At 44.3% G+C, this 27,566-nt stretch overlaps 1 protein-coding gene across 1 annotated transcript in view; it reads left to right on the top strand.

The window, feature by feature from the left end:
* The first annotated feature begins 208 nt into the window (after nucleotides 1-208).
* The window catches only part of LOC112251583 (leucine-rich repeat-containing protein 52-like), a 35,560-nt gene continuing 8,202 nt past the window's right edge, over nucleotides 209-27,566 (top strand). Inside the window, exons 1-2 of the mRNA XM_042322204.1 lie at nucleotides 209-328; nucleotides 571-1,563. Of these exons, the coding sequence (XP_042178138.1) occupies nucleotides 915-1,563 (649 nt within the window). The 5' untranslated portion in view covers nucleotides 209-328; nucleotides 571-914. The remainder of the gene's footprint in view (nucleotides 329-570; nucleotides 1,564-27,566) is intronic.

Consider the following 27,566-nt stretch of genomic DNA (forward strand, 5'->3'; position numbering starts at 1 on the left):
CCCTGAATGACGGGTCGCCACTGCATGGCTCCCCCAGTGATTTTACCGATGTGCCCCTACTGAACACCTGGTTACGTCACTAAGTTGTGTGGCAGCGAATCACACACACAGTCTGACTAAGAGACTGCTGACACACACACACTGCAGCCCCCCAGCCCCCCACCACCACCCCCACCACCCAGCTGCAAAAAGAGAGAGCGAACGAGAGAGAGCAGAGCAGCGAACACACACATGCAGCCAGACCAGCCGAGCAGGCAAATGAGGGATGGACGCACTTCCATTCGCGCTCCGGAATAACGGATTAGCAAGTGACATCGCAGAACAGACGGTGATTATTGAACTATTACAAATCCATTAAAACAGGCAGTATTACACACCACTCTCTTTAGTAGGAAGCGCAGGAATCACTTCCTGGAATTTCACCATCCAGCAGTTTGGAAACTATAAACGAACCATGCATTCTGCCGCAGACAACTAACTTAAAATAAATACATACCGAGGCAATAACAGAAAAGAGTGACAGACTCTCTTTTATCAAATATTTCTCTTCTCTCTCTACTCTCCTTTCAGGAGAACCTGATAAGCCTCAGCGATTCTCACCACCCGACCAGCGCGTCCGTCAGTAGGGTCACCTTCGTAATTAACACGGGCGTCTTGTGGACGTGCGTGTGAGTGAGCTAGAGACCGTTATCCATTTGGAGCGAGAGGGGAAGAAAGAGAGTCTGGATATAACCACTATCCAATCCTCCAGACAGCAGCAGAAGCCGCAACCGGACTCGGTCCTCCAGAGTAGCCGTCTAGCCGCACCCCCAGTCCCGCAGCCCCATGCAGGATGCCCGGAGGGGAGCGCTGGTCCTGGGGTGTCCTCCTGGTCCTACTCAGCCCGAGTTCATGACGCCCTGGGCTGCTTCATCATGCGTCTCCTACCCGCTCCAAGCGCTCACTCTCTCCGGCTACTCTTTCTCTTTATCTTCGTGATGGGGGTGGCCCCTTCCCCGGCTCTTACAGCAGGCTGCCCTGACAGGTGTGTGTGTGATGACCAGCTGGTGGTCCAGTGTGCCGGGCAGGAGCTCACCCTCTTCCCCAACGACCTCCCTCTAGCTACCCGCCAACTCATCATCTCCAACAACCGCATCGGAGAACTTCCAGCATTGCAACTCAACTACCTGTCTGATCTAGTATACCTGGACGTCAGCAACAACACCCTGATGGAGATCTCAGAGTCCACCTTCGGGAATCTCCGGAAGCTGGCCTACCTTGACCTGTCCTTCAATACACTGACCCAGATCGAGGACCGGACGTTTGGACCGTTGTCTAGCCTTGTGATGCTACGGCTAACAGACAACCCGGGGCTAAGTGAGATCCACCCGGATGCGTTCTCAGAGAACATGGCTCTGCAGGTGCTGGATGTGAGCAGGAACAACCTGACGACGCTGAACATCAGCTCTCTGATTGCCCTGCCCTCTCTGCGCTCCATGGGGCTCAGTGGAAACCCCTGGAGGTGTGACTGCGAGACGGAGGACCTCTGCCTCTGGGTCCAAATAGAAGGATTCAAGTTCCAAGGTGAGAATGGGGATGGAGAGGTCAGGGGGGCTTGTGAACCACTGTACAGAAAGCAGGATTCAAGTTTGGGGATTTAAGTGGTTCTGTTTGTTTATAGAATATGGGTGACCTGTGCCAGTGTCTTGCTCATGTGCTCCTATAAATGTCACTTTATTTGCCTACTGTCTTTAATTCAGCTGCAATAAATGTCTAGCTTGACAGATGTTCAGAGAAAGTGCAGTCCTAACACTCAGGTGGTGTAGATGGATAGTTATTAGACCTATAGCTTAGACTGTTGACCTGCACTGTGTGTTTTGTTGTTGTACCATTCTGGCGAGTAAACAGGCAGTTGTCCTCTGCTGGGATGTAGAGCCAGAGATGCTCCAAGGTCTTATCACTGCTTATCGTCACATCAAGTAATTTAGCTAATTTGATGGTGGGCGCTCAGTCAATAGTCCCTGACTGACAGCCCACTCAGGGACGCCAGCACTGTTTTCACAACACACACACACACAGAGTCAGAGCCAGAGCCTGAGCCAGGGTGAGTAACATCACAGGAGCACAGGGATTGGATTGGAAGTCTCAATGATCAGAGGACTTCCACACCCCATACACAGACTCTCACTCGTTCACTCTCCCACTTTTCTCTGTCACTCCCTCTCTCTCTCTCTCCTCTCTCCCTCCTCTCTTTCCTCTCTCTCTCCCTCCCTCTCTCGCTCCCTCACTCTCCTCTCTCTATTTCTTACACCCTCTCCTCTCTCCCTCCCCTCCCCAGTCTTTCCCTCGCTCCCTCGCACCTGTCCTTCACATCACACCAATGACTCTCCCAAAACTCTGCAGATATGCAGACGTTTTCATCCTCAATGTCTATTGAATTTGCACACTATCTTTGCCAAGAGAGCAGGACTGAGAGGAGGCCTACAACGACATCATCGCTTCTCCTGTCAGTTAGCCTCCTCTCAGAATAGGATCCTCCTGATTTAGGACTACTAAAGAGAATAGAACAAGTATAATAGCCCTACTCACTGGAGGATAGTAGTCTAATTACTGGCACACAGATCAGTGGAGCATCCCACCATTCATCTAGTATGTGAGAATGTAGCCTTCATGAAGAGCGTTGAGCATTTTGGTACAGGGGCTTGTCGGTGTTCCAGGTTCAAGCCTGAGAGGCCAGGGTAGAGGTACTGACTAAGTCCACTATCAGTGTCAGCGCAACTTTCTATCTGTATCTGTGCCATTGGTTCTCTCCTCCACATCTCTCATCACTCCTCCTCTCTCGTCGTTCTTCTTTGACCATTCACCCTCCACGCAGCTGCATCAGGTCCTGGTTTAATGGAGTTACTGGTACTTTGAACTTGACCAGACACCATGCAGAGAAAGAAGGGATGAGATATTGTTTTTATGTACAGTAATGTTGAGATGAAGCATCTCTCCCTTCTCTCTCTCCCGTAGTATGGGATTACATGGATGTCTATTGATATTGCAGCCATATCCATGTACACTAACCAGAGTGACAGTTGGAGGAGAGGGAATGGGGTCAGGAGAAGAGGGTGCGTGTGTGTGTTTGTTAGCGGTTGGTGTATGCGACTGTGTGTCTTCGTTGTTTAAGATGTCTCATGTTATGACTGCAGGGCTGAGAGTGTAATGTAAAGAGATTCCCGGTGTCTTTAGCTCGTCCTGTGAGTGTGTGCGTGCATCCGTGCGTGCGTGTGTGTTCCACCTGGGCTCCCCATCTTCTAGCACGATTAATCAGAGCCCATTCAGAATTTGTCCCTTCCCCTCTCCTCCCCCTTATCTCACTACTGTATGCTATGAAAGGGATTCATCACGCTAGCATAGCAGATGTGAAGTAGCTAGCCAATTATACAGTGACGTCACCTTCCCTGAGAAGCCTCGGCCAACCAAGAACATGGTTAGCAAGCTGCTTGGGGTGTAGGTTGTGTTTTTGTGAACGAGGGTTCACGTTGCGGATTGGCCGTACAGGGATAGACTCGTGTTACACTTGCTGAAAGGAGAAGCCTCCCCAACAAACTTTATTTAGTGTGTGTGAGCGTGCATGCGTGCATGTGCTCGCATGTCTGTTCTTTGGTGGAAAAAGTACCCAATTGTCATACTTGAGTAAATGTAAAGACACCTTAATTAATAGAAAATTACTCAAGTTAAAGTGAGTCACCCAGACAAAAACTACTTGAGTAAAATTCTAAAAGTATTTGGTTTTAAATATACTTAAGTATAGAAAGTAAATGTAACTGCAAAAATATACTTTAGTGTCAAAAGTAAAAGTATAAATAATTTCATATTCCTTATAATAAGCAAATCAGACGGCTCAAATGTGAAAAGTACATTATTTTCTTTAGGAATGTAGTGAAGTAAAAGTAGTCAACAATATAAATAGTAAAGTAAAGTACAGATACCCCAAAAAATGACTTAAGCAGTACTTGAAAGTATTTTTACTTACTTTACCCCACTGCGTGTGTGTAAAGAATGTGTCACTTGTGTCCGTTTTAACATGTATTGACACAACCAGCCAACAAAGTCACAGACTGCCGATGGGGGGAGAGAGAGACCGTAAATCCATTCATTATGATCAGCAGTCAATGATACCTTGAACAACTACATACATTATTAACCAGATGGAACAATCTTTGGATTCCCTGCATTGTTCAATATTTTATTTCTTTAGAGTCTAAGACGTTGGTTGCTAAGCTGACATGTAGAATTGTTTAAGATGGTCATACTATGGATAATTTAGCTAATTGGTTTGGAATTTTAGGACCCTTTTAGGTATAAAAAATATATATAGATTTTGGTCTTTACTACTAAAGCCCATGGAAACGCATTGAATACATGCAGGTAGCCTGGCGGGTAGGAGCGTTGGGCCAGTAACTGAAAGGTTGCTAGATCGAATCCCCGAGCTGACAAGGTAAAAATCTGTCGTACTGCCCCTGAGCAAGGCAGATAACCCACTGTTCCCCGGGCGCCGAAGACGTGGATGTCGATTAAGGCAGCCCTTCGCACCGCTCTGATTCAGAGGGGTTGTTTTAAATACGGAAGACACATTTGTGTTGAATGCATTCAGTTGTACAACTGACTAGATATCCCCTTTCCCCTAACACATTCATTAATGGCAAAAGGGACAGTTAACAAATAAATCATAAGAAAAAAGGTTTTTAAGCGTCTGTCCTAAATCTTGGAGATATGAAACAACTCAGGAAATATATATACACTACCGTTACATTTTTTTGGGTTACTTAGAAATGTCCTTGTTTTTGAACGAAAAGCTTTTTTTTCCTCCATTAAAATAACATAAAATTGATCAGAAATACAGTGTAGACAGTAAATGACTATTGTAGCTGGAAACGGCAGATTTTTAATGGAATCTCTACATAGGCTGACAGAGGCCCATTATCAGCAACCATCACTCCTGTGCTCTAACGTCAACAGTGAAGAGGCGACTCCGGGATGCTGGCCCTCCAGGCAGAGTTCCTCTGTCCAGTGTCTGTGTTCTTTTTCCCATCTTAATCTTTTCTTTTTATTGGCCAGTCTGAGATATGGCTTTTTCTTTGCAACTCTGCCTAGAAGGCCAACATCCTGGAGTCACCTCTTTACTGTTGACATTGAGACTGGTGTTTTGCGGGTACTATTTAATGAAGCTGCCAGTTGAGGACTTGTGAGGCTTCTGTTTCTCAAACTAGACACTCTAATGTACTTGTCCTCTTGCTCAGTTGTGCACCGGGGCCTCCCACTCCTCTTTCTTTCTATGTGAAGGGAGTAGTGCACAGCATTGTACGAGATCTTCAGTTTCTTGGCAGTTTCTCGCATGGAATAGCCTTCCTTTCTCAGAACAAGAATAGACTGATGAGTTTCAGAAGAAAGTTTTTTGTTTCTGGCCATTTTGAGCCTGTAATCGAACCCACAAATGCTGATTCTCCAGATACTCAACTAGTCTAAAGAAAGACAGTTTTATTCCTTCTTTAATCAGGACAACAGTTTTCAGCTGTGCTAACATAATTGCAAAAGTGTTTTCTAATGATCAATTAGCCTTTTAGCTAATTAGCTAATACAACGTGCCATTGGACACAGGAGTGATGGTTGATGATAATGGGCCTCTGTACCCCTATGTAGATATTACATAAAAAATCAGCTACAATAGTAATTTACAACATTAACAATGTCTACACTGTATTTCTGATCAATTTTATGTTATTTTATTGAACAAAAAAATTGATTTTCTTTCAAAAACAAGGACATTTCTAAGTGACCCCAAACTTTCGAACGGTATTGTACATATGACAGCTTCGCACACTCTTGGCATTCTCTCAATCAGCTTCACCTAGAATGCTTTTCCAACAGTCTTGAAGGAGTTCCCACATATGCTGAGCACTTGTTGCCTGCTTTTCCTTCACTCTGCGTTCCAACGCATCCCAAACCATCTCAACTGGGTTGAGGTCGGGTGATTGTGGAGGCCAGGTCATCTGATGCAGCACTCCATCACTCTCCTTCTTGTTTATCCCTTACACAGCCTGGAGGTGTGTTGGATCATTGTCCTGTTGGAAAAACAAAATATAGTCCCACTAAGCCCAAACCAGATGGGATGGTGTATCACTGCAAAATGCTGTGGTAGCCATGCTGGTTAAGTGTGCCTTGAATTCTAAATAAATCACAGACAGTGTCACCAGCAAAGCACACCCACACCATCACACCACCTCCTCCATGCTTCACGGTGGGAACCACACAGTCCTGATTCATGCAGTCCCCTCTGAACAGATGATGCTGAGATTTGTCTGTTACTTGAACTCTGTGAAGCATTTATTTCGCTGCAATTTCTGAGGCTGGTAACTCTAATGAACTTATCCTCTGCAGCAGAGGTAAATCTGGGTCTTCCTTTCCTGCGGTGGTCCTCATGAGTGCCAGTTTCATCATAGCTCTTGATGGTTTTTGCAACTGCACTTGAAGAAACTTTCAAAGTTCTTCAAATGTTCCGTATTGACTGATCTTCATGTCTTAAAGTAATGATAGACTGTCGCTTCTCTTTGCTTATTTGAGCTGTTCTTGACATAATATGGACTTGGTCTTTTACCAAATAGGGCTATATTCTGTATACCACCCCTACCTTGTCACAACACAACTGATTGGCTCAAAAAAGAAGGAAAGCAATTCCACAAATGAAATTCTAACAAGGCACACAGTTAATTGAAATGCATTCCAGGTGACTACCTCATGAAGCTGGTTGAGAGAATGCCAATAGTGTGCAAAGCTGTCAGCAAGGCACAGGGTGGCTACTTTGAAGAATCTCAGATATAAATATATTTTGATTTGTTTAACACTTTTTTGGTTACTACATGATTTCATATGTGTTATTTCATAGTTTTGAGGTCTTCACTGTTATTCTACAATGTAGAAAATATTTAAAATAAAGAAAAACCCTTGAATGAGTAGACATGTCTGTAACGGCAGATGTCCTCTTCGTCTGAAGAGGAGTAAGGATCGGACCAAGATGCAGCGTGGTAAGTGTCCATAACTTTAATCAAAGAAAGCACTGAACACTGAATACAAAAATAACAAAAAGAAACGTGAAGAAACGAAACCGAAACAGTACCGTGTGGCGACAAACACTGACACGGAAACAAACACCCACAAACCAACAGTGAAACCCAGGCTACCTAAGTATGATTCTCAATCAGAGACAACTAACAACACCTGCCTCTGATTGAGAACCATACCAGGCCGAAACAGAAACCAAACATAGAAAAACAAACATAGACTGCCCACCCCAACTCACGCCCTGACCATACTAAATAAAGACAAAACAAAGGAAATAAAGGTCAGAACATGACAATGTCCAAACTTTTGACTGGTGGTTTTACTTTTGACTGTGTATATATTTATTTTTACACATATTTAACCTCTTTTTTTGAGGTAGGCACAAACTACTACTTAATACTTCCATTCGTTTTTTTAAACCGATACTGGTTACTTTCAGACGAGTTTTGTGACACTTGTGGGAGTCATAGAGCAAAACGGAGAACACCATTTTCGTGAGTGTCTCCCCTTTACATACAGTGGTCATAATAGTTGTAGGTCAAACCGTTCAGACGTTTTTGTGAAAAGACCGATTTTGGGAGGTGTCTCATGGTCTTACAAACACCGCTCTAACTCTGTCACCTTTCACCGCAGATGCGGAAGTGCGACACTGGCGGATGCAGTGGATTGAGACAGATATCTCTAGCTGAAACTGACAGATTTTTATCATGATTTTTTTCAAGAATGATGCACCGGTGCTATGTGTATTGAATATGGCATTATTGTGTGTGTTTGCTCTAACATTCTAAAAGCAGGGCAGGGTCGAAGGTTAACTGTGTAACACAAGTGTATAACACAGAGGCATGGGTTAGTGTGAGAAAGAGTGAGAGAGATGAACAATGAAATAGAAAATGATAGACAGATATAGAGATGAGACAGAGAAATTGAAAACAGATCGAGAGAACAAACAAGGGAGGGAGAGTAAGAGAGCTGTTGCTATCTGACCTTCACTTTCTCATCATTCTTCAACGGAGGAAGGAGGGATCACCGTGAAAGGATGGCGGGAAGGATGAGGCATTGAAATTAAGGTGATCTGATTAATACCATAGTGGAGAGTAGAGAGTGTGACGGTGTGCTTGTGTCGGCGTGTGTGTGTGTGTGTGCGCGCGTGCGTGCGTTAAGGAATTATTCAGCCTAGTTGATGTGATGAAGAAAGGTCAACTATTCTTAGTCAACCTCTCTCTCTCTGCCAGATATAGCTGTCTTTCTTCATACATCTAAAGAGATGCTGATTTTATTTTTTTTACCAAACAATAGAAGTGCTTGAAGTGGAATGAAAAAGTGGCCCGTACTCATTTAAATAATATTTTAATCATGTTTTACAGCCGGTATTCTATAAGAGTTGCTACTGGTGAGCACCAGTCCGATTCAACAACTGGGGTTGAAAGAAATGTTGTTTTTAGCCATTTTGCTAAAAGAAGAGCTGTCTTCTTACTTCAGTTCAGCTACATGACATTTGTTTGGAGGGCAAAAGGGCCTTTTCTCAGAATAAGCAATCAAGAGCATAACCACATCAGTGGCTCTCTCACACACATGTAGTACACAAACACACACACAAACAAGCATTCATGCACGAGCACACAGTACAGCTACTCACACACATCCATCCATAATTCTAAGAAATTTGTTCTGCATCGATGAGGTTGGGAGGAAAGATTAAAAACAGAAAGATAAAAGTAGAATCCTCCTCCTCCATAGGATTACCATATGTACACACACACACATGGCGCACACACACACACACACAGTCATAATTGGGGTGTTATAAATAGCTGTGTTTACAGTCGGAGCAGGAGTCTGCCTTCCAGGTTAATACGTCACAACCCATATCAGCTCTCTCTGTCTGTCTGTCTGTGTGTGTGTGTGTGTGTGTGTGTGTGTGTGGTACTTGAGTATGTTATGAAGTGGTGGGACTCTGTTATCTGACTTCATTGCTGCTTTCTCTGAGTCGAGACAGATGAGGGAGAGAGTGTCAGTGATTATGTTTCAGGAACGTCATTTTTCCAGCACTCCAGTGAAATGTAAATGGTCTTGTATTTAGCTCTGCTGTGTGTAATAATTTGTCTGGAATGCAGCCGGTGATTTGGCACAGTGCAGCCCAGCTCTGCTATCACACAGCAGCTCTAGGTGTTCAAGCCAATGTGTGTGTACTGTATGTGTGCCCACAAACATGATTTGTGCTTGTATGTTAGTGTTTGTGTGTGTGTTACTAGCTTGCTTGCTTATTTGTATGATGAGTGTGTCTGTTCACACATAGAGGCTCTTTGGTTTTACTGCTCAGTGAGTGTCCGTTCGGTTGGTCTAGTCCAACCGAACCGCTACGACTGGCACTGCTCACTCTGTCAAGGTCACACACACAGTAATGGAAGGAGATCATGGTTAACCATCTAAAACTGCTAAAACGTGTGTGTGAGTGTGTGAGTGTGATCCTGAGTCATAGCTGCTTCAGTGTAGACTCAGCAGTATTGACATTACTCTACTCTGCGGCATACACACTCATTTAGCTTTTAGCTTACTGTAGTCTGCTACTATACTCAGATGTCCCAGGTTCCAAACCGGCCGTCAGAACTGGAAAAAGGTGGCACACTGACATTCAATTGTATTTCATAAGAGGTGCTGGTACTAAAGCAGTAGGCTATTCGAGGTTATTGTTCTCCACAGCAATCAGCACCAACCCACTCTAACATTTATGGTCAGACAGTCCAGTGTTGACAGTACTTAGACCTCAACAGAACCAATTACCCTTCTAACTCAGCAGTAGACCACGATATGCTGGTTGTGACTTTAACTTTTGTTAATTAACTTGGGGTCAGACTTCAGGTTGGGGGTCAGAGGTCAGGGATCAAGGTAATCTGCAACAGTATGAGAGGTGATCAGTCTTGTTATTTTCCTATTATGTATTGAGCCAAGCATTTTTGAGCCTGTAGTATTAGTATGGGACTTCAGCTTGTAGGTTTATTCAGGGTCATGTTATGTAACCTGATGCATCTCTCCCTATTAGTCCAGTTATTGCTGCTGCTGCTCTGTACTGTGGAGCCAGGAGTTAATTTAACAAGCATGTTAATGACTACTTTACCCTAGATTAGGGAGAGAGGGAGGGGGGGGGGAGAGAGCGTGCATGCGGGTGTGAGTGTGTGCATCACTGCTTTTGGATAATAACCTTGTTTGCTATGTTTTGAAGATGAATTATTGCTACAAAATTCAAACAAAATGACCTCATTACCAGTTCAACACAGACTGTCTGTTGCACTGAACACGAGCCACTCTCAGATGGAGGTCAGCAGCAAGGTATCAACCCAGGGAAATAGAAAACAAAGATCAGCACTGCTCTTATTTCTCCTACTATTTACTGACCTGCTCCCTGGACACACACATGCAAACACACGCTTGCATGCACATATTCATGCACATATGCACACACACACACACACACACACACACACACACACACACACACACACACACACACACACACACACACACACACACACACACACACACACACACACACACACACACACACAGAGCCCTGGGACCAAATCAGATCCTCAAAAGTTTCTACAGCTGCACCATTGAGAGCATCCTGATGTTGCATCACTGCCTGTAATGGCAACTGCTCGGCATCCGACCGCAAGACACTACAGAGGGTAGTGTGTATGGCCCAGTACATCACTGGGACCAAGCTTCCTGCTATCCAGGACCTCTATTCCAGGCGGTGTCAGAGGAAGGCCCTAAAAAGTGTCAAAGACTCCAGCCACCCTAGTCATAGACTGTTCTCTCTGCTACCACACTGCAAGCGGTACCAGAGCACCAAGTCCGGGAGCAAAAGGCTTCGAAACAGCTTCTACCCCCAAGCCATAAGACTCCTGAACATCTAATCAAATGGCTACCCAGACTGTTTGCATTGCCCCCCTCTTTTATTCTGTTGCTACTCTCTGTTATTATCTATGCATAAGTCACTTTAATAACTCTACCCACATGTACATATTACCTCAATTACCTCGACAAACCGGTGCCCCCGCGCATTGACTCTGTACCGGTTCCCCCAGTATATAGCCTCGCTATTGTTATTTTACTGCTGCTCTTTATTTGTTTCTTTATGTCTTGTTTTTTTTTGTATTTTTCTTAACTGCCTTGGTGGTTAAGGGCTTGTGAGTAAGCATTTCACTAAGGTTATAGTCGGCGCATTTGACAAATCAAATTTGATTTGACTGGTCATTTGAAAGTGGTACACTTCACAGGGCCAGTATAGCATGACAGTGACTGTTCAGGGGTTAATAGTAATAATAGCCATTCCAGCAAACATTCAAAGAATATTAGCTACAATTCCCACTAAGTTTTAGATATATAAAACCCTAACATTAGAATGATAACATCCCATCCCATATTTTTTGATGTTTTAAATGAAATATCCTTGGAATGTTCTCCTAACAGTCACAAAAATGTCCAAAAATGTTGTAACATCCAGCGCAGAACATTCTGTCACGATAGTTTGTAGAGAAGGACCAAGGCACAGCATGAATACAGTTCCACATAATTTATTAAAGTGAAACTAATAAACAAAACAAGAAACAAACAACGAACTGTGACTACAGAGATGCTACATACACTAACTCAAAATAATATCCCACAACCCACAGGTGGAAAAAAGGCTACCAAAATATGATCCCCAATTAGAGACAACGATTACCAGCTGCCTCTAATTGGGAATCATACAAAATCACTAACATAGAAAAACAAAACTAGAACCCCACATAGAAATAATAAACTAGACTAACCCCCAGTCACGCCTGACCTACTCCACCATAGAAAATAAGGAATCTCTATGGTCAGGACGTGACAGTACCCCCCCCAAAGGTGAAACCAAAAGGGAGGGTTGGTGCAGGACGAAGAACCCTCTCATCCCGCGGATCCGCCCGCATCGGGGGCGGCTCTGGTGCGGGCCGAAGAACCCGCTCATCCTGCGGATCCAGCCATGGACCCAGGCTGAACACTGTGCCTGGACTGGACCTAGATGCCGAGGAAGGCTCCTGCCATGGAGCGGGACTGGACGCCGTGTTTGGACTGGACATCGGCGCAGAGGAAGGCTCCTGCCATGGAGCTGGACTGGACACCGTGTTTGGACTGGACATCGGTGCAGAGGAAGGCTCCTGCCATGGAGCTGGAATGGACACCGTGTTTGGACTGGACATCGGCTTAGAGGAAGGCTCCTGCCATGGAGCTGGACTGGACACCGTGTTTGGATGGGACATCGGCGCAGAGGAAGGCTCCTGCCATGGAGCTGGACTGGACACCGTGTTTGGACTGGACATCGGCTTAGAGGAAGGCTCCTGCCCCGGAGCTGGACTGGACACCGTGTTTGGACTGGACATCGGCTTAGAGGAAGGCTCCTGCCATGGAGCTGGACTGGACACCGTGTTTGGACTGGACATCGGCGCAGAGGAAGGCTCCTGCCATGGAGCTGGACTGGACACCGTGTTTGGACTGGACATCGGCGCAGAGGAAGGCTCCTGCCCCGGAGCTGGAATGGACACCGTGTTTGGACTAGACATCGGCGCAGAGGAAGGCTCCTGCCCCGGAGCTGGACTGGACGCCATGCTCGGACTGTACATTGGCGCAGAGCAGAGCTCCTGCCATCCCTCGTTGAGGGATGTTCCAGACTGTTGACCATCGCTGGAGGTTCCGGATCTTGGACCGTCTCGTGAGGTTCCGGACCGGGAAACGTTGTTGGAGGTTCCAGACGCCGGAAGCTCCGGACTGGGAACCGTCGCCGGAAGCTCTGGACTGGGAACCGTCGCCGGAAGCTCTGGACTGGGAACCGTCACCGAGGTGTCACTTGAGGTGTAGTCACTTTTGAGGACACAATCTCAAGTACCCAGGACAAATGTGTTTTATGATGTATTTCCTAGTCAACAAAACTGTATGAAATGACTTAAATGCTTTCTAAATATTGTATATTCAAGTTATTTAAATTATACAATGACTAACTGTAAGATTTCACCTTCCTTATAAACGCAGCAAAAAAGAAACGTCCCTTTTTCAGGACCCTGTCTTTCAAAAATGATTCGTAAAAATCCAAACATCTTCACAGATCTTCATTGTAAAGGGGTTAAACACCGTTTCCCATGCTTGTTCCGTGAACCATAAACAATTAATGAACATGCACCTGTGGAACAGTCGTTAAGACACTAACAGCTTACAGACGGTAGGCAATTAAGGTCACAGTTATGAAAACATAGGACACTAAAAAGAGGCCTTTCTACTGACTCTGAAAAACACCAAAAGAAAGATGCCCAGGGTCCCTGCTCATCTGCGTGAACATGCCGTAGGCATGCTGCAAGGAGGCATGAGGACTGCAGATGTGGCGCGGGCAATAAATTGCAATGTCCGTACTGTGAGACGCCTAAGACAGTGCCACAGGGATACAGGACGGACAGCTGATCGTCCTCGCAGTGGCAGACCACATGTAACAACACCTGCACAGGATCGGTACATCCCAACATGACATTTGCGGGACAGGTACAGGATGGCAACAACAACTGCCTTAGTTAAACTATGAACGCACAATCCCTCCGTCAGTGCTCAGACTGTCCGCAATAGGCTGAGAGAGGCTGGACTGAGGGCTTGTAGGCCTGTTGAAAGGCAGGTCCTCACCACATCACCGGCAACAGCGTCACCTATGGGCACAAACCCATCATCGCTGGACCAGACAGGACTGGCAAAAAGTGCTCTTCACTGACGAGTTGCGGTTTTGTCTCACCAGGGGTGATGGTCGGATTCGCGTTTATCGTCGAAGGAATGAGCGTTACACCGAGGTCTGTACTCTGGAGAAGGATCTAGGTGGAGAGTCCTCCCTCAGGTGGTACCCTTCCTGCATGCTCATCCTGACATGACCCTCCAGCATGACAATGCAACCAGCCATACTGCTCATTCTGTGTGTGATTTCCTGCAAGACAGGAATGTCAGTGTTCTGCCATGGCCAGCGAAGAGCCCAGATCTCAATCCCATTGAGCACGTCTGGGACCTGTTGGATCGGAGGGTGAGGGCTAGGGCCATTCCCCCCAGAAATGTCCGGGAACTTGCAGGCGCCTTGGTGGAAGAGTGGGGTAACATCTCACAGCAAATCTGGTGCAGTCCATGAGAAGGAGATGCACTGCAGTACTTAATGCAGCTGGTGGCCACACCAGACACTGACTGTTACTTTTGATTTTGACTCCCCTTTGTTCAGGGACACATTATTCCATTTCTGTTAGTCATATGTCTGTGGAACTTGTTCAGGTTCTAGAAACATGGACTGACTGAGCAGAGATTACGATCTGGCAGTGTGGAAGTGGCAGGACTGAGTATTTGTATTGGTCTTGATTATGGAACAGGTTGCAGCTGGTTGGGATCTGCTCTGACTACAGCACACCTGTCTCCGCCCACACAATCACACACACACACAGAGAGGGAGAGAGCACTGGGGAAGTGGCGGCAGGTCAAGTAGACACCAGATGAGCACTAGAGGGCGTGGCAGGAGCAGATGTGACAGTTGTTTTGTTTAAAATCTATAAATTATTTTACATGAATGGCTATAAATTGATCTCTGAATGTGCTACCATGATGACTCTCTCCTGCTGCGCTACAATGTAAGGATTGCAGGCATGTGTTTTGTCAGTGACTGTGACGTAGGGTTCAGCCAGGAGTTGGACAGTCGGAAGAACAAATTAAATGGTCGGAGGGACATCCCAGCTTCAGGTAGTTTCAGATTTCACATCCTACATCACACAGGCTCAGCAAATATACTACTGTGTCAATGGGGACCAGGGCTATCGCTTAATGCAAGCCATTTCAATCTGAGGTGTCCACAGGTCAATTTATAAGCGAAAATGTCGGCCGGAACCAGTACCAGAACCACGCAGGTCCGCTAAACAGGGGAATTTAAACAAAGTTTCTGCCTCCCAAGTGACGCAGTGGTCTAAGGCACTGCAGTGCTTGGGGCATCACTACAGATCCGGGTTTGATCCCGGGCTGTGTCGCAGCCAGCCGTGACCGAGCAACGCACAATTGGCCCAGCATTGTCCGAGTTATGGGTGAGTTTGGATATCACTAAACTGGGGAAGAAAAGGCCTAAACATTTTTTAAATAAAAAAATATATATACACTACCAGTCAAACGTTTGCGCCGAATACAACAGGTGAAGACCAACAATGCAGTTTTAAGAAAATATCTACAAAAACGTAAGAGAAGAATAACAAATAATTAAAGAGCAGCAGCAAATAACAATAGCAGGGCTATAAACAGGGGTACCGGAACGGAGTCAATGTGCGGGGGTATCGGTGTCGAGGTAATATGTACATGTAGGTAGAGTTATTAAAGTGACTATGCATAGAGAGAGTAGCAGCAGCGTAGAAGGGGGGGGGGGGTCAATGCAAATAGTCTGGGTAGCCATTTGATTAGCTGTTCAGGAGTCTTATGGCTTGGGGGTAGAAGCTGTTAAGAAGCCTCTTGGACCAAGACTTGGTGCTCCGGTACCGCTTGCCATGCGGTAGCAGAGAGAACAGTCTATGACTAGGGTGGCTGGAGGCTTTGACAATTTTAAGGGCCTTCCTCTGACACCGCCTGATATAGAGGTCCTGGATGGCAGGAAGCTTGGCCCCGGTGATGTACTGGGCCGTGTACAGTTGTGGCCAAAAGTTTTGAGAATGACAAATGTTAATTTTCACAAAGTGTGCTGCCCCAGTTTGTATGAGGGCAATTTGCATATACTCCAGAATGTTATAAAGAGTGATCAGATGAATTGCAATTAATTGCAAAGTTCCACTGCATTTCAGCCCTGCCACAAAAGGACCAGCTGACATCATGTCAGTGATTCTCTCGTTAACTCAGGTGTGAGTGTTGATGAGGACAAGGCTGGAGATCACTCTGTCAAGTTCAAATAACAGACTGGAAGCTTCAAAAGGTGGGTAGTGCTTGGAATCATTGTTTGTCCTCTGTCATCCATGGTTACCTGTAAGGAAACACGTGCCGTCATCATTGCTTTGCACAAAAAGGGCTTCACAGGCAAGGATATTGCTGCCAGTAAGATTGTACCTAAATCAACCATTTATCGGATCATCAAGAACTTCAAGGAGAGCGGTTCAGTTGTTGTGAAGAAGGCTTCAGGGCGTCAAATAAAGTTCAGCAAGCGCCAGGACCGTCTCCTAAATTTGATTCAGCTGCAGGATCAGGGCACCACCAGTACAGAGCTTGCTCAGGAATGGCAGCAGGCAGGTGTGAGTGCATCTGCACGCACAGTGAAGGCGAAGACTTTTGGAGGATGGCCTGGTGTCAAGAAGGGCAGCAAAGAAGCCACTTCTCTCCAGGAACAACATCAGGGACAGACTGATATTCTGCAAAAGGTACAGGGATTGGACTGCTGAGGACTGGGGTAAAGTCATTTTCTCTGATGAATCCCCTTTCCGATTGTTTGGGGCACCTGGGAAAAAGCTTGTCCGGAGAAGACAAGGTGAGCGCTACCATCAGTCCTGTGTCATGCCAACAGTAAAGCATCCTGAGACCATTCATGTGTGGGGTTGCTTCCCAGCGAAGGGAGTGGGCTCACTCACAATTTTGACAAAGAACACAACGATGAATATAGAATGGTACCAACAGATCCTCCGAGGGCAACTTCTCCCAACCATCCAGGAACAGTTTGGTGACATACAATGCCTTTTCCAGCATGATGGATCACCTTGCCATGAGGCAAAAGTGATAACTAAGTGGCTCAAGGAACAAAACATCGATTTTGGGTCCATGGCCAGGAATCTCCCCAGACCTTAATCCCATTGGGAACTTGTGGTCAATCCTCAAAAGGCGGGTAGACAAACAAAAACCCACAAATCCTAGCATTGATTATGCAAGAATGGGCTGCCATCAGTCAGGATGTGGCCCAGAAGTTAATTGACAACATGCCAGGGCGGATTGCAGAGGTCTTGAAAAAGAAGGGTCAAATAATGTTGGTCCTGATCAGTTCCTGGATGGGAGACCAGATGCTGCTCGAAGTGGTGTTGGAGAGCCAGTAGGAGGCACTCTTCCCTTTGGTCTAAAAAAATATCCCAATGCCCCAGGGCAGTAATTGGGGACACTGCCCTGTGTAGGGTGCCGTCTTTCGGATGGGACGTTAAACGGGTGTCCTGACTCTCTGAAGTCATTAAAGATCCCATGGCACTTATCGTAAGAGTAGGGATGTTAACCCCGGTGTCCTGGCTAAATTCCCAATCTGGCCCTCAAACCATCACGGTCACCTAATAATCCCCAGTTTACAATTGGCTCATTCATCCCCCTCCTCTCCCCTGTAATTATTCCCCAGGTCTTTGCTGCAAATGAGAACGTGTTCTCAGTCAACTTACCTGGTAAAATAACGGATAAATAAATAAAATTGAGTCTCTGCATCAACTTCATGTAATTGTCAATAAAAACCTTTGACACTTATGAAATGCTTGTAATTATATTTCAGTATTCAATAGTAACATTTGACAAAAATATCTAAAGACACTGAAGCAGCGAACTTTGTGGAAATTAATATTTGTGTCATTCTCAGTCATTCAGTCAACTTTTGGCCACGACTGTACACCTACTCATTCAAGGGTTTTTCTTTATTTTTTACAATTTTCTACCAGAATAATAGTGAAGACATCAAAACTATGAAATAACACATGTGGAATCATGTAGTAACTAAAATAAGTATATAAATGAGATTCTTCAAATAACCATCCTTTGCCTTGATGACAGCTTTGCACGCTCTTGGCATTCTCTCAACCAGCTTCACCTGTAATGCTTTTCCAAAAGTCTTGGAGTTTCCACGTATGCTTAGCACTTGTTGGCAGCTTTTCCTTCACTCTGCAGTCCGACTCATCCCAAACTATCTCGCTTTGGTTGAGGTCGGGGGATTGTGGAGGCCAGGTCATCTGATGCAGCACTCCATAACTCTCCTTCTTGGTCAAGTAGCCGTTACACAGCCTGGAGGTGTGGTGGGTCGTTGTCCTGTTGAAAAACAAAAGCCCAAACCAGATGGGATGGCGTATCGCTGCAGAAGGCTGTGGTAGCCATGCTGGTTTAGTGTGTCACTGACAGTGTCACCAGCAAAGCACCCCCACACCATCAAACCACCTCCTCCATGCTTTATGGTGAGAAATCATCCGTTCAGAGATCATCTGTTCACCCACACCGCGTCTCACAAAGACAAGGAACCAAAAATCTCCAATTTGGACTCCAGACTAAAGGACACATTTCCACCGGTCTAATGTACATTGCTCGTGTTTCTAGGCCCAATCAAGTCTATTCTTCTTATTGGTGTCCTTAGTAGGGGTTTCGTTGCAGCAATTCGACCATGAAGGCCTGAGTCACACAGTCTCCCCTGAACAGTTGATGTTGAGACGTGTCTTAGTCTTTTACATGAACTCTGTGAAGAATTTATTTGGGCTGCAATTTGTAGGTGTAGGTGCCCCTCCAGGACACCTACACCACCCGATGCTACAGGAAGGCCATAAAGATCATCAAGGACATCAACCACCCGAGCCACTGCCTGTTCACCCCGCTGCCATCCAGAAGGCGAGGTCAGTACAGGTGCATCAAAGCTGGGACCGAGAGACTGAAAAACAGCTTCTATCTCAAGGCCATCAGACTGTTAAACAGCCACCACTAACATTGAGTGGCTACTGCCAACACACTGTCAATGACACTGACTCTACTCCAGCCACTTTAATCATGGGAATCGATGGGAAATGATGTAAATATATCACTAGCCACTTTAAACAATGCTACCTTATATAATGTTACTTACCCTACATTGTTCATCTCATATGCATACGTTGATACTGTACTCTATATCATCGACTGCATCCTTATGTAATACATGTATCACTAGCCACTTTAACTATGCCACTTGGTTTACATACTTATCTCATATGTATATACTGTACTCGATATCATCTATTGTATCTTGCCTATGCTGCTCTGTACCATCACTCATTCATATATCCTTATGTACATATTCTTTATCCCCTTACACTGTGTATGACAGTAGTTTTTTTTGGAATTGTTAGTTAGATTACTTGCTCGTTATTACTGCATTGTCGGAACTAGAAGCACAAGCATTTCGCTACACTCGCATTAACATCTGCTAACCATGTGTATGTGACAAATAAAATTTGATTTGATTTGATTTGAATTTCTGAGGCTGGTAAGTCTAATGAACTTATCCTCTGCAGCAGAGATAACGCTGGTTCTTCCATTCCTGTGGCGGTCCTCATGAAATCCAGTTTCATCATAAAGCTTGATGGTTCTTGCGAATGCACTTGAAGAAACTTTCACAGTTCTTGAAATGTTAAAGTAATGATGGACTGTCTTTTCTCTTTGCTTATTTGAGCTGTTCTTGCCATATTATGGACTTGGTCTTTTACCAAATAGGACTATCTTCTGTATACCCCCCTACCTTGTCACAACACAACTGATTGGCTAAAAAGCATTAAGATGGAAAGAAATTCCACAAATGAACTTTTATCAAGGCACACCTTTCAATTGAAATATATTCCAGGTGACTCCAGAGGGTAGTGAGGTCTGCACAACGCATCACCGGGGACAAACTACCGGTGCCGACAATCTGATTCCACGCTTCAAGATTGCATTCGATCACGTGGATTGGGATATGTTCGCATTGCGTCCAACAACAACATTGACGAATACGCTGATTTGGTGAGCGAGTTCATTAGAAAGTGCATCGGCGATGTCATACCCACAGCAACTATTAAAACACCCCCAAACCAGAAACCGTGGATTGATGGCAGCATTTGCGCGAAACTGAAAGCGCGAACCACTGCTTTTAACCAGGGCAAGGGGACCGGAAACATGACCGAATACAAACAGTGTAGCTATTCCCTCCGCAAGGCAATCAAACAAGCTAAGCGTCAGTATAGAGACAAAGTAGAGTTGCAATTCAACGGCTCAGACACAAGAGGTATGTGGCAGGGTCTACAGTCAATCACAGATTACAAAAAGAAAAACAGCCCCGTCGCGGACCAGGATGTCTTGCTCCCAGACAGACTAAATAACTTCTTTGCTCGCTTTGAGGACAATACAGTGCCACTGACACAGCCCGCTACCAAAACCTGCAGACTCTCCTTCACTGCAGCCGACGTGAGTAAAACATTTAAACGTGTTAACCCTCGCAAGGCTGTAGGCCCAGACGGCATCCCCAGCCGCGTCCTCAGAGCATGCGCAGACCAGCTGGCTGGTGTGTTTACGGACATATTCAATCAATCCTTATCCCAGTCTGCTGTTCCCACATATTTCAAGAGGGCCACCATTGTTCCTGTTCCCAAGAAAGCTAAGGTAACTGAGCTAAACGACTACCGCCCCATAGCACTCACTTCCGTCATCATGAAGTGCTTTGAGAGACTAGTCAAGGACCATATAACCTCCACCCTAGCTGACACACTAGACCCACTCCAATTTGCTTACCGCCCCAATAGGTCCACAGACGACGCAATCGCAACCACACTGCACACTGCCCTAACCCATCTGGACAAGAGGAATACCTATGTGAGAATGCTGTTCATCGACTACAGCTCAGCATTTAACACCATAGTACCCTCCAAGCTCGTCATCAAGCTCGAGACCCTGGGTCTCGACCCCGCCCTGTGCAACTAGGTACTGGACTTCCAGACAGGCCACCCCCAGGTGGTGAGGGTAGGTAACAACATCTCCACCCCGCTGATCCTCAACACTGGGGCCCCACAAGGGTGCATTCTGAGCCCTCTCCTGTACTCCCTGTTCACCCACGACTGCATGGCCATGCACGCCTCCAACTCAATCATCAAGTTTGCGGACGACACTATAGTGGTAAGCTTGATTACCAACAATGATGAGATGGCCTACAGGGAGGAGGTGAGGGCCCTCGGAGTGTGGTGTCAGGAAAGTAACCTCACACTCAACGTCAACAAAACAAAGGAGATGATTGTGGACTTCAGGAAACAGCAGAGGGAGCAGCCCCCTATCTGCATCGACGGGACAGTAGCGGAGAGGGTAGTAAGATGGTTTTAAGTTCCTCGGCGTACACATCACGGACAAACTGAATTGGTCCACCCACACAGACAGCGTTGTGTGAAGGCTGAAGAAATTCGGCTTGTCACCAAAAGCACTCACAAACTTCTACAGATGCACAATCGAGAGCATCCTGTCGGGCTGTATCACCGCCTGGTACGCAACTGTTCCGTACACAACCGTAAGGTTCTCCAGAGGGTAGTGAGGTCTGCACAGCGCATCACCGGGGGGAAACTACCTGCCCTCCAGGACACCTACACCACCCGATATCACAGGAAGGCCATAAAGATCATCAAGGACAACAACCACCAGAGCCACTGCCTGTTCACCCCGCTATCATCCAGAAAGCGAGGTCAGTACAGGTGCATCAAAGCAGGAATCGAGAGACTGAAAAACAGCTTCTATCTCAAGGCCATCAGACTGTTAAACAGCCACCACTAACATTGAGTGGCTGCTGCCAACATATTGACTTAACTCCAGCTCACTTTAATAATGGAAATTGATGTAAAAAATGTATCACTAGCCACTTTAAACAATGCCACTTAATATAATGTTTACATACCCTACATTACTCATCTCATATGTATATGTATATACTGTACTCTATCATCTACTGCATCTTGCCATCTTTATGTAATACATGTATCACTAGCCACTTTAAACAATGCCACTTTTATGTTTACATACCCTACATTACTCATCTCATATGTATATACTGTACTCGATACCATCTACTGCATCTTGCCATCTTTATGTAATACATGTATTACTAGCCACTTGAAACTATGCCACTTTTATGTTTACATACCCTACATTACTCATCTCATATGTATATACTGTACTCGATACCATCTACTGCATCTTGCCTATGCCGTTCTGTACCATCACTCATTCATATATCTTTATGTACATATTCTTTATCCCTTTACACTTGTGTGTATAAGGTAGTAGTTGTGGAATTGTTAGGTTAGATTACTCGTTGGTTATTACTGCATTGTCCGAACTAGAAGCACAAGCATTTCGCTACACTCGCATTAACATCTGCTAACCATGTGTATGTGACAAATCAAATTGGATTTGATTTAATTACCTCATGAAGCTGGTTGAGAGAATGCCAAGAGTGTGCAAAGCTGTCATCAAGGCACTTTTTTGGTTACTACATCATTTCATATGTGTTATTTCATAGTTTTGATGTCTTCACTATTATTCTACAATGTAGAAAATCTAAAAAATAATGAAAGAAGATGAGAGAGTAGCTGTTCTTAAACTTTTGACTGGTATGGTATATATTTTAAAACAATGTCTAAAAAACATTGACCTGATGTTACAAGAACATTCCCAGAACACATTTCGTCTGTTCTTTAAAGGCTCCCAGAATGTTTCATTAGGTTGTGGGAACAGTCTGCTGGGAACATTGTGGGGACATCGCAAAAGATATGTGTCCAAAACACAAAAACTGTTCAGTTGTGCGGATGATCATACAATGTTAATTTTAGGGTGCAAAAAGCATTCACCTTTGTTATAAGAACGTTCACTGAAGAAATGTTTCAGTTCATAAAAGTTCATAAAACATTTCTTTAGGTTGTGGGAATATTGTTGGGATATGACAGGAGATTGTGCTGACGTTCAGATAATGTTTGTATCAGGGTGCACAAAACATTCCTTTGATGTTGCAAGAATATTGACAGAACTGAGTTCAAAGGTTCTCAGAACATTTAATTAGGTTGTGGGTGCATTACAAGAGAGAGGTTCCCAAAACACAAAATATGCTCAGGTGTGTTAACATTAATACAATGCTTAAATTATGTTGCATAGGACATTACCTTAATGTTGTAAGAATGTTGACAGAACACCTGGTCTAAGTTCTTTAAAGGTTCCCAGAACATTTCATTAAGTTATGGGAGTTGTCTTGGTTGTTGCAAGAATATTCTTGTGATATTCATAAAGGTTGCACTGAACATTCCCACAATGTTGCCCAATGTTCTGATGATGTTCATAGCATATTTGTTTTATGTTTAACATAAGATTCCATTGATGTTCACGCAATATACATTTGACCTTCTCTTAGAGGTCCTCAGGACATTTAAAGAAAATGTCTAAAGTGTTATTGAAGTTTTACCTACTAATACCACAATATTCTCAGCATGCAAATTTGTAGCTCGGTAAAGCAAATTGGAATACACCCCTAATATGCTTCACGGTTGGGATGGTGTTCTTCGGCTTGCAAGCCTCCTCCTTTTTCCTCCAAACATAACAATGGCCAATATGGCCAAACAGTTCTATTTTTGTTTCATCAGACCAGAGGACATTTTTCCAAAAAGTACAATCTTTGTGCAGTTGTTAACCGTAGTCTGGCTTTTTTATGGTGGTTTTGGAGCAGTGGCTTCTTCCTCGCTGAGCGGCCTTTCAGGTTATGTCGATATATAGGACTCGTTTCACTCTGGATATAGATACTTTTGTACCTGTTTCCTTCACAAGATCATTTGCTGTTGTTCTGGGATTGATTTGCACTTTTTCGCACCAAAGTACGTTCATCTCTAGGAGACAGAACGCGTCTCCTTCCTGAGCGGAATGACGGCTGTGTGGTCCCATGGTGTTTATACTCGTGTACTATTGTTTGTACAGATGAACGTGGTACTTTCAGGCGTTTGGAAATTGCTCCCAAGGATGAACCAGACTTGTGGAGATCTCAAAAAAGAAATCTGTGGTCTTGGCTGACTTCTTTTGATTTTCCCATGATGCCAAGCAAAGAGGCACTGAGTTTGAAGGTAGGCCTTGAAATACATCCACAGGTACACCTCCAATTGACTCAAATTATGTCAATTAGCCTATAAGAAGCTTCTAAAGCCATGACATAATTTTCTGGAATTTTCCAAGCTGTTTAAAGGCCCATGTCACGACTCCCGCTGAAGTTGGCTCCAGTGCCTGTTCGGGCGGTGCTCAACGGTCGTCGTCACCGGCCTACTAGCCGCCACCGATCCCTTTTCATTTTCTGTTTAGTGTTTGTTGCACCTGTCAGAACTGTTTTGGCTATTCTTTTTGTTATCTTGTATTCAGTGTTCAGTCAGAATAAATAATATGAACACGTCCCACGCTGCACCTTGGTCTTCACCTTCTTCCTCTGAAGGCCGTTACAGCCCAGTCATCTTGGTGTATGTAAACTTCTGACCCACTGGAATTGTGGTACAGTGAATTATAAGTGAAATAATCTGTCTGTAAACAATTGTTGGAAAAATTACTTGTGTCATGCACAAAGTAGATGTCCTAACCGACTTGCCAAAACTATAGTTTTGTGGAGTGGAGAAATTTGTGGAGTGGTTGAAAAACGAGTTTTAATGACTCCAACCTAAGTATATGTAAACTTCCGACTTCAACTGTGTGTTGACAACCTGCAGGGCCTGGTTCTCAAGCCAGGTTTTTTATCCTCTGCACCACCAGGAAAGCTCTACTATTTGTTCAGTATATAGCCATGGCAGTATGTTCAATCAGGAATTCTTTGTTTCTGTTTTAGCCTTCGACATTACTAAACCAGGAAAATACTGCTACCTGGGTTATTCACCATCCCTTTATGTGCTGCATACTTCTGGGCACATATTTACAAGGTATCCAAGACTCTGAGTGCGGATCTAGGGTCACTTTTGATTTTCAGATCATAAAAAATAGAACAGGGGCGTCAAGCGTCTCAAAGTAGGGATTATATTGGGTGCATAAAAAAGTGGAACAGTCCATTTTTACAAAGTTTTTATTTTTTTTATGTTAGTCTAAATTCTGCATGCTATTTGGTTAACAACATTGGACAAAAATATAAACGCAACATGTAAAGTGTTGGTCCCATGTTTCATGAGCTGAAATAAAAGATCCCAGAAATGTTCCATACGCACAAATATCTTATTTCTCTAAAATATTGTGCACATTTTACATCCCTGTTCGTGAGCATTTCTCCTTCACCAAGATAATCCATCCACCATAAGCTCCAATGTCATTTAAGAGAATTTGTCAGTATGTCCAATCGGCCTCACAACTTCAGACAAAGTGTATGGCATCGTGGGCGAGCGGTTTGCTGATGTCAGCGTTGTGAACAGAGTGCCCCATGGTGGCAGTGGGGTTACGGTATTGACAATGACACAATTGCATTTTATCGATGGCAATTTTGAATGCACAAAAATACCGTGACAAGATCCTGAGGCCCAACAGATGCGTAACTGTATTTCCAGTCATGTGAAATCCACAGATTAGGGCCTAATGAATTTATTTTAATTTACTGATTTCCTCATGTGAACTTTAACTCAGTAAAATTGAAGAAATTATTGAATCTTCCGTTTATATTTTTGTTCAGTATATTTTACCAACTATTTAGCAGTCTTATGGCTTGGGGGTAGAAGCTGTTCAGGGTCCTGTTGGTTCCAGACTTTGTGCATTGGTTCCGCTTGCCGTGCGGTAGCAGAGAGAACAGTCTATGACTTGGGTGGCAGAAGTCTCTGACCATTTTTAGGGCCTTCCTCTGACACTGCCTGGTATAGAGATCCTTGATGGCAGGGAGCTCGGCCCCAGTGATGGACTGAGCCGTACACATTACCCTCTGTAGCACCTTGCAGTTGGATACCAAGCAGTTGCCATACCAAGCAGGGATGCAGCCTGTCAAGCCCGTCATGCAGCCTGTCAAGCCCATCATGCAGCCCGTCAAGCCCGTCATGCAGCCCGCCAAGCCCGTCATGCAGCCCGCCAAGCCCGTCATGCAGCCTGTCAAGCCCGTCATGCAGCCTGTCAAGCCCGTCATGCAGCCCGTCAAGCCCGTCATGCAGCCCGATGCTCTAAATGGTGCATTTTCTTGCTCTCTTCACAACTGTGTTGGTGTGTGTGGACCGTGATAGATCCTTAGGGATGTGGACACCGAGGAACTTGAAGCCTCAACCCGCTTGACCCTCCGTCATGGGTGAACATGGAGTACATGAGGGACTAAGCACTCACCCCTGAGGGGCCCCCTGAGAATGTTGTGGTAATGTTAGTTCAAACTTACAGTGCATTTGGAAAGTATTCAGACCCAGTCCCCTTTTCTACATTTTGTTACGTTACAGCCTTCTTCTAAAATTGATTCAATCATATTATTTTCTTACCGATTTACACACCATACCCCATAATGACAAAGCGAAACGGGTTTGAGACATTTTTGCAAATTTATAAAAAATAATTAACCTTATTTACATAAGTATTCAGACCCTTTATTCAGTACTTCTGAATACTTTCCGAATGCACTGTAAATATAACATTTTCTAAATGTTGTTGAAATTTCCTGTGAATCTCCAGGACAGCTGAAAATGTGTATTGTGTGAAATCAATGGAATATTGTGTTTAACCTAAAGCAAATATGCTATGAATGTCATAAAAGCGGACTTATTTGGAAATTGTGCTACATTGGGGGAATGTACTGTAACATCCCAGACAACTCCCATAACTTCACTCAATATTCTGGGAACCTTAAAGAACTTAGACCAGGTGTTCTTTTTAAAATATATATTTTATTTAATATTTTATAAACAATACAAAACATATACATACAAACAACAATATCAACTATATCTCACCTTCCCAGACCCACAAGCACACACACCCCCATCTCCAGCTCCCACATCACTTTCCAACCACATGGCCTGAAACAGCACCATTTCTTTTCTCTCCATAGCACAAGGACTTGAAATATTGAAATAATAGATCATTCTTCCATTGTGTTATGATTGATTAATTTCCACGTTTTTAATATAGTTTTTTTTCAAGATGAGTGAAGAGGAGGATCATCCAACCCATCGGGTATATCCTTACATTATGCCTGATGTATAATAAATTCTATACATTAGTTTATACTGGACTAAGCTTACATTTTCGTTAACTGTAATTTCGTTAGTTATGCTGCAACTTTCCCTCCATCTTGTGCCAACATCAGTTATTTTTAAGTCTTTGTTCCAATAGTTCATGTTTTTTTCTAAGAGATTGTCAGTTGGATATGCTCTCTGCACGGTTTTCTATGTCTTCCACATCATATGAACATCCTTTTCTGACTCAAATAGGATTTACTCAAGGTTGCTCTGATTTCCAAAAGATTTCAAATCAAAATGTCATGATATGGAACTTTTAAGTTGCATATATTTGAGACTATCTACATTGGTCAGTCGAAAATTACTTTTGAATTCTGTCATGGAAATAAATGTACTTCCTGTTACCAAGTCATTTATGGTTTCTATGCCTTTAGTTTTCCATGTGGACCAATTTATAGGTGAATTCTGAAAGCTATCCAATGATTGTTCCATAAAGTTGTGTTTTTCGGAAATGATTTTGGATCTTGTAGAATAGGTTTCATTTTCTTCCATATTGTTATAGTGAAATGT

Source organism: Oncorhynchus tshawytscha, linkage group LG05 (genome assembly GCF_018296145.1).
Source record: "Oncorhynchus tshawytscha isolate Ot180627B linkage group LG05, Otsh_v2.0, whole genome shotgun sequence".
Lineage (NCBI taxonomy): Eukaryota > Metazoa > Chordata > Actinopteri > Salmoniformes > Salmonidae > Oncorhynchus > Oncorhynchus tshawytscha.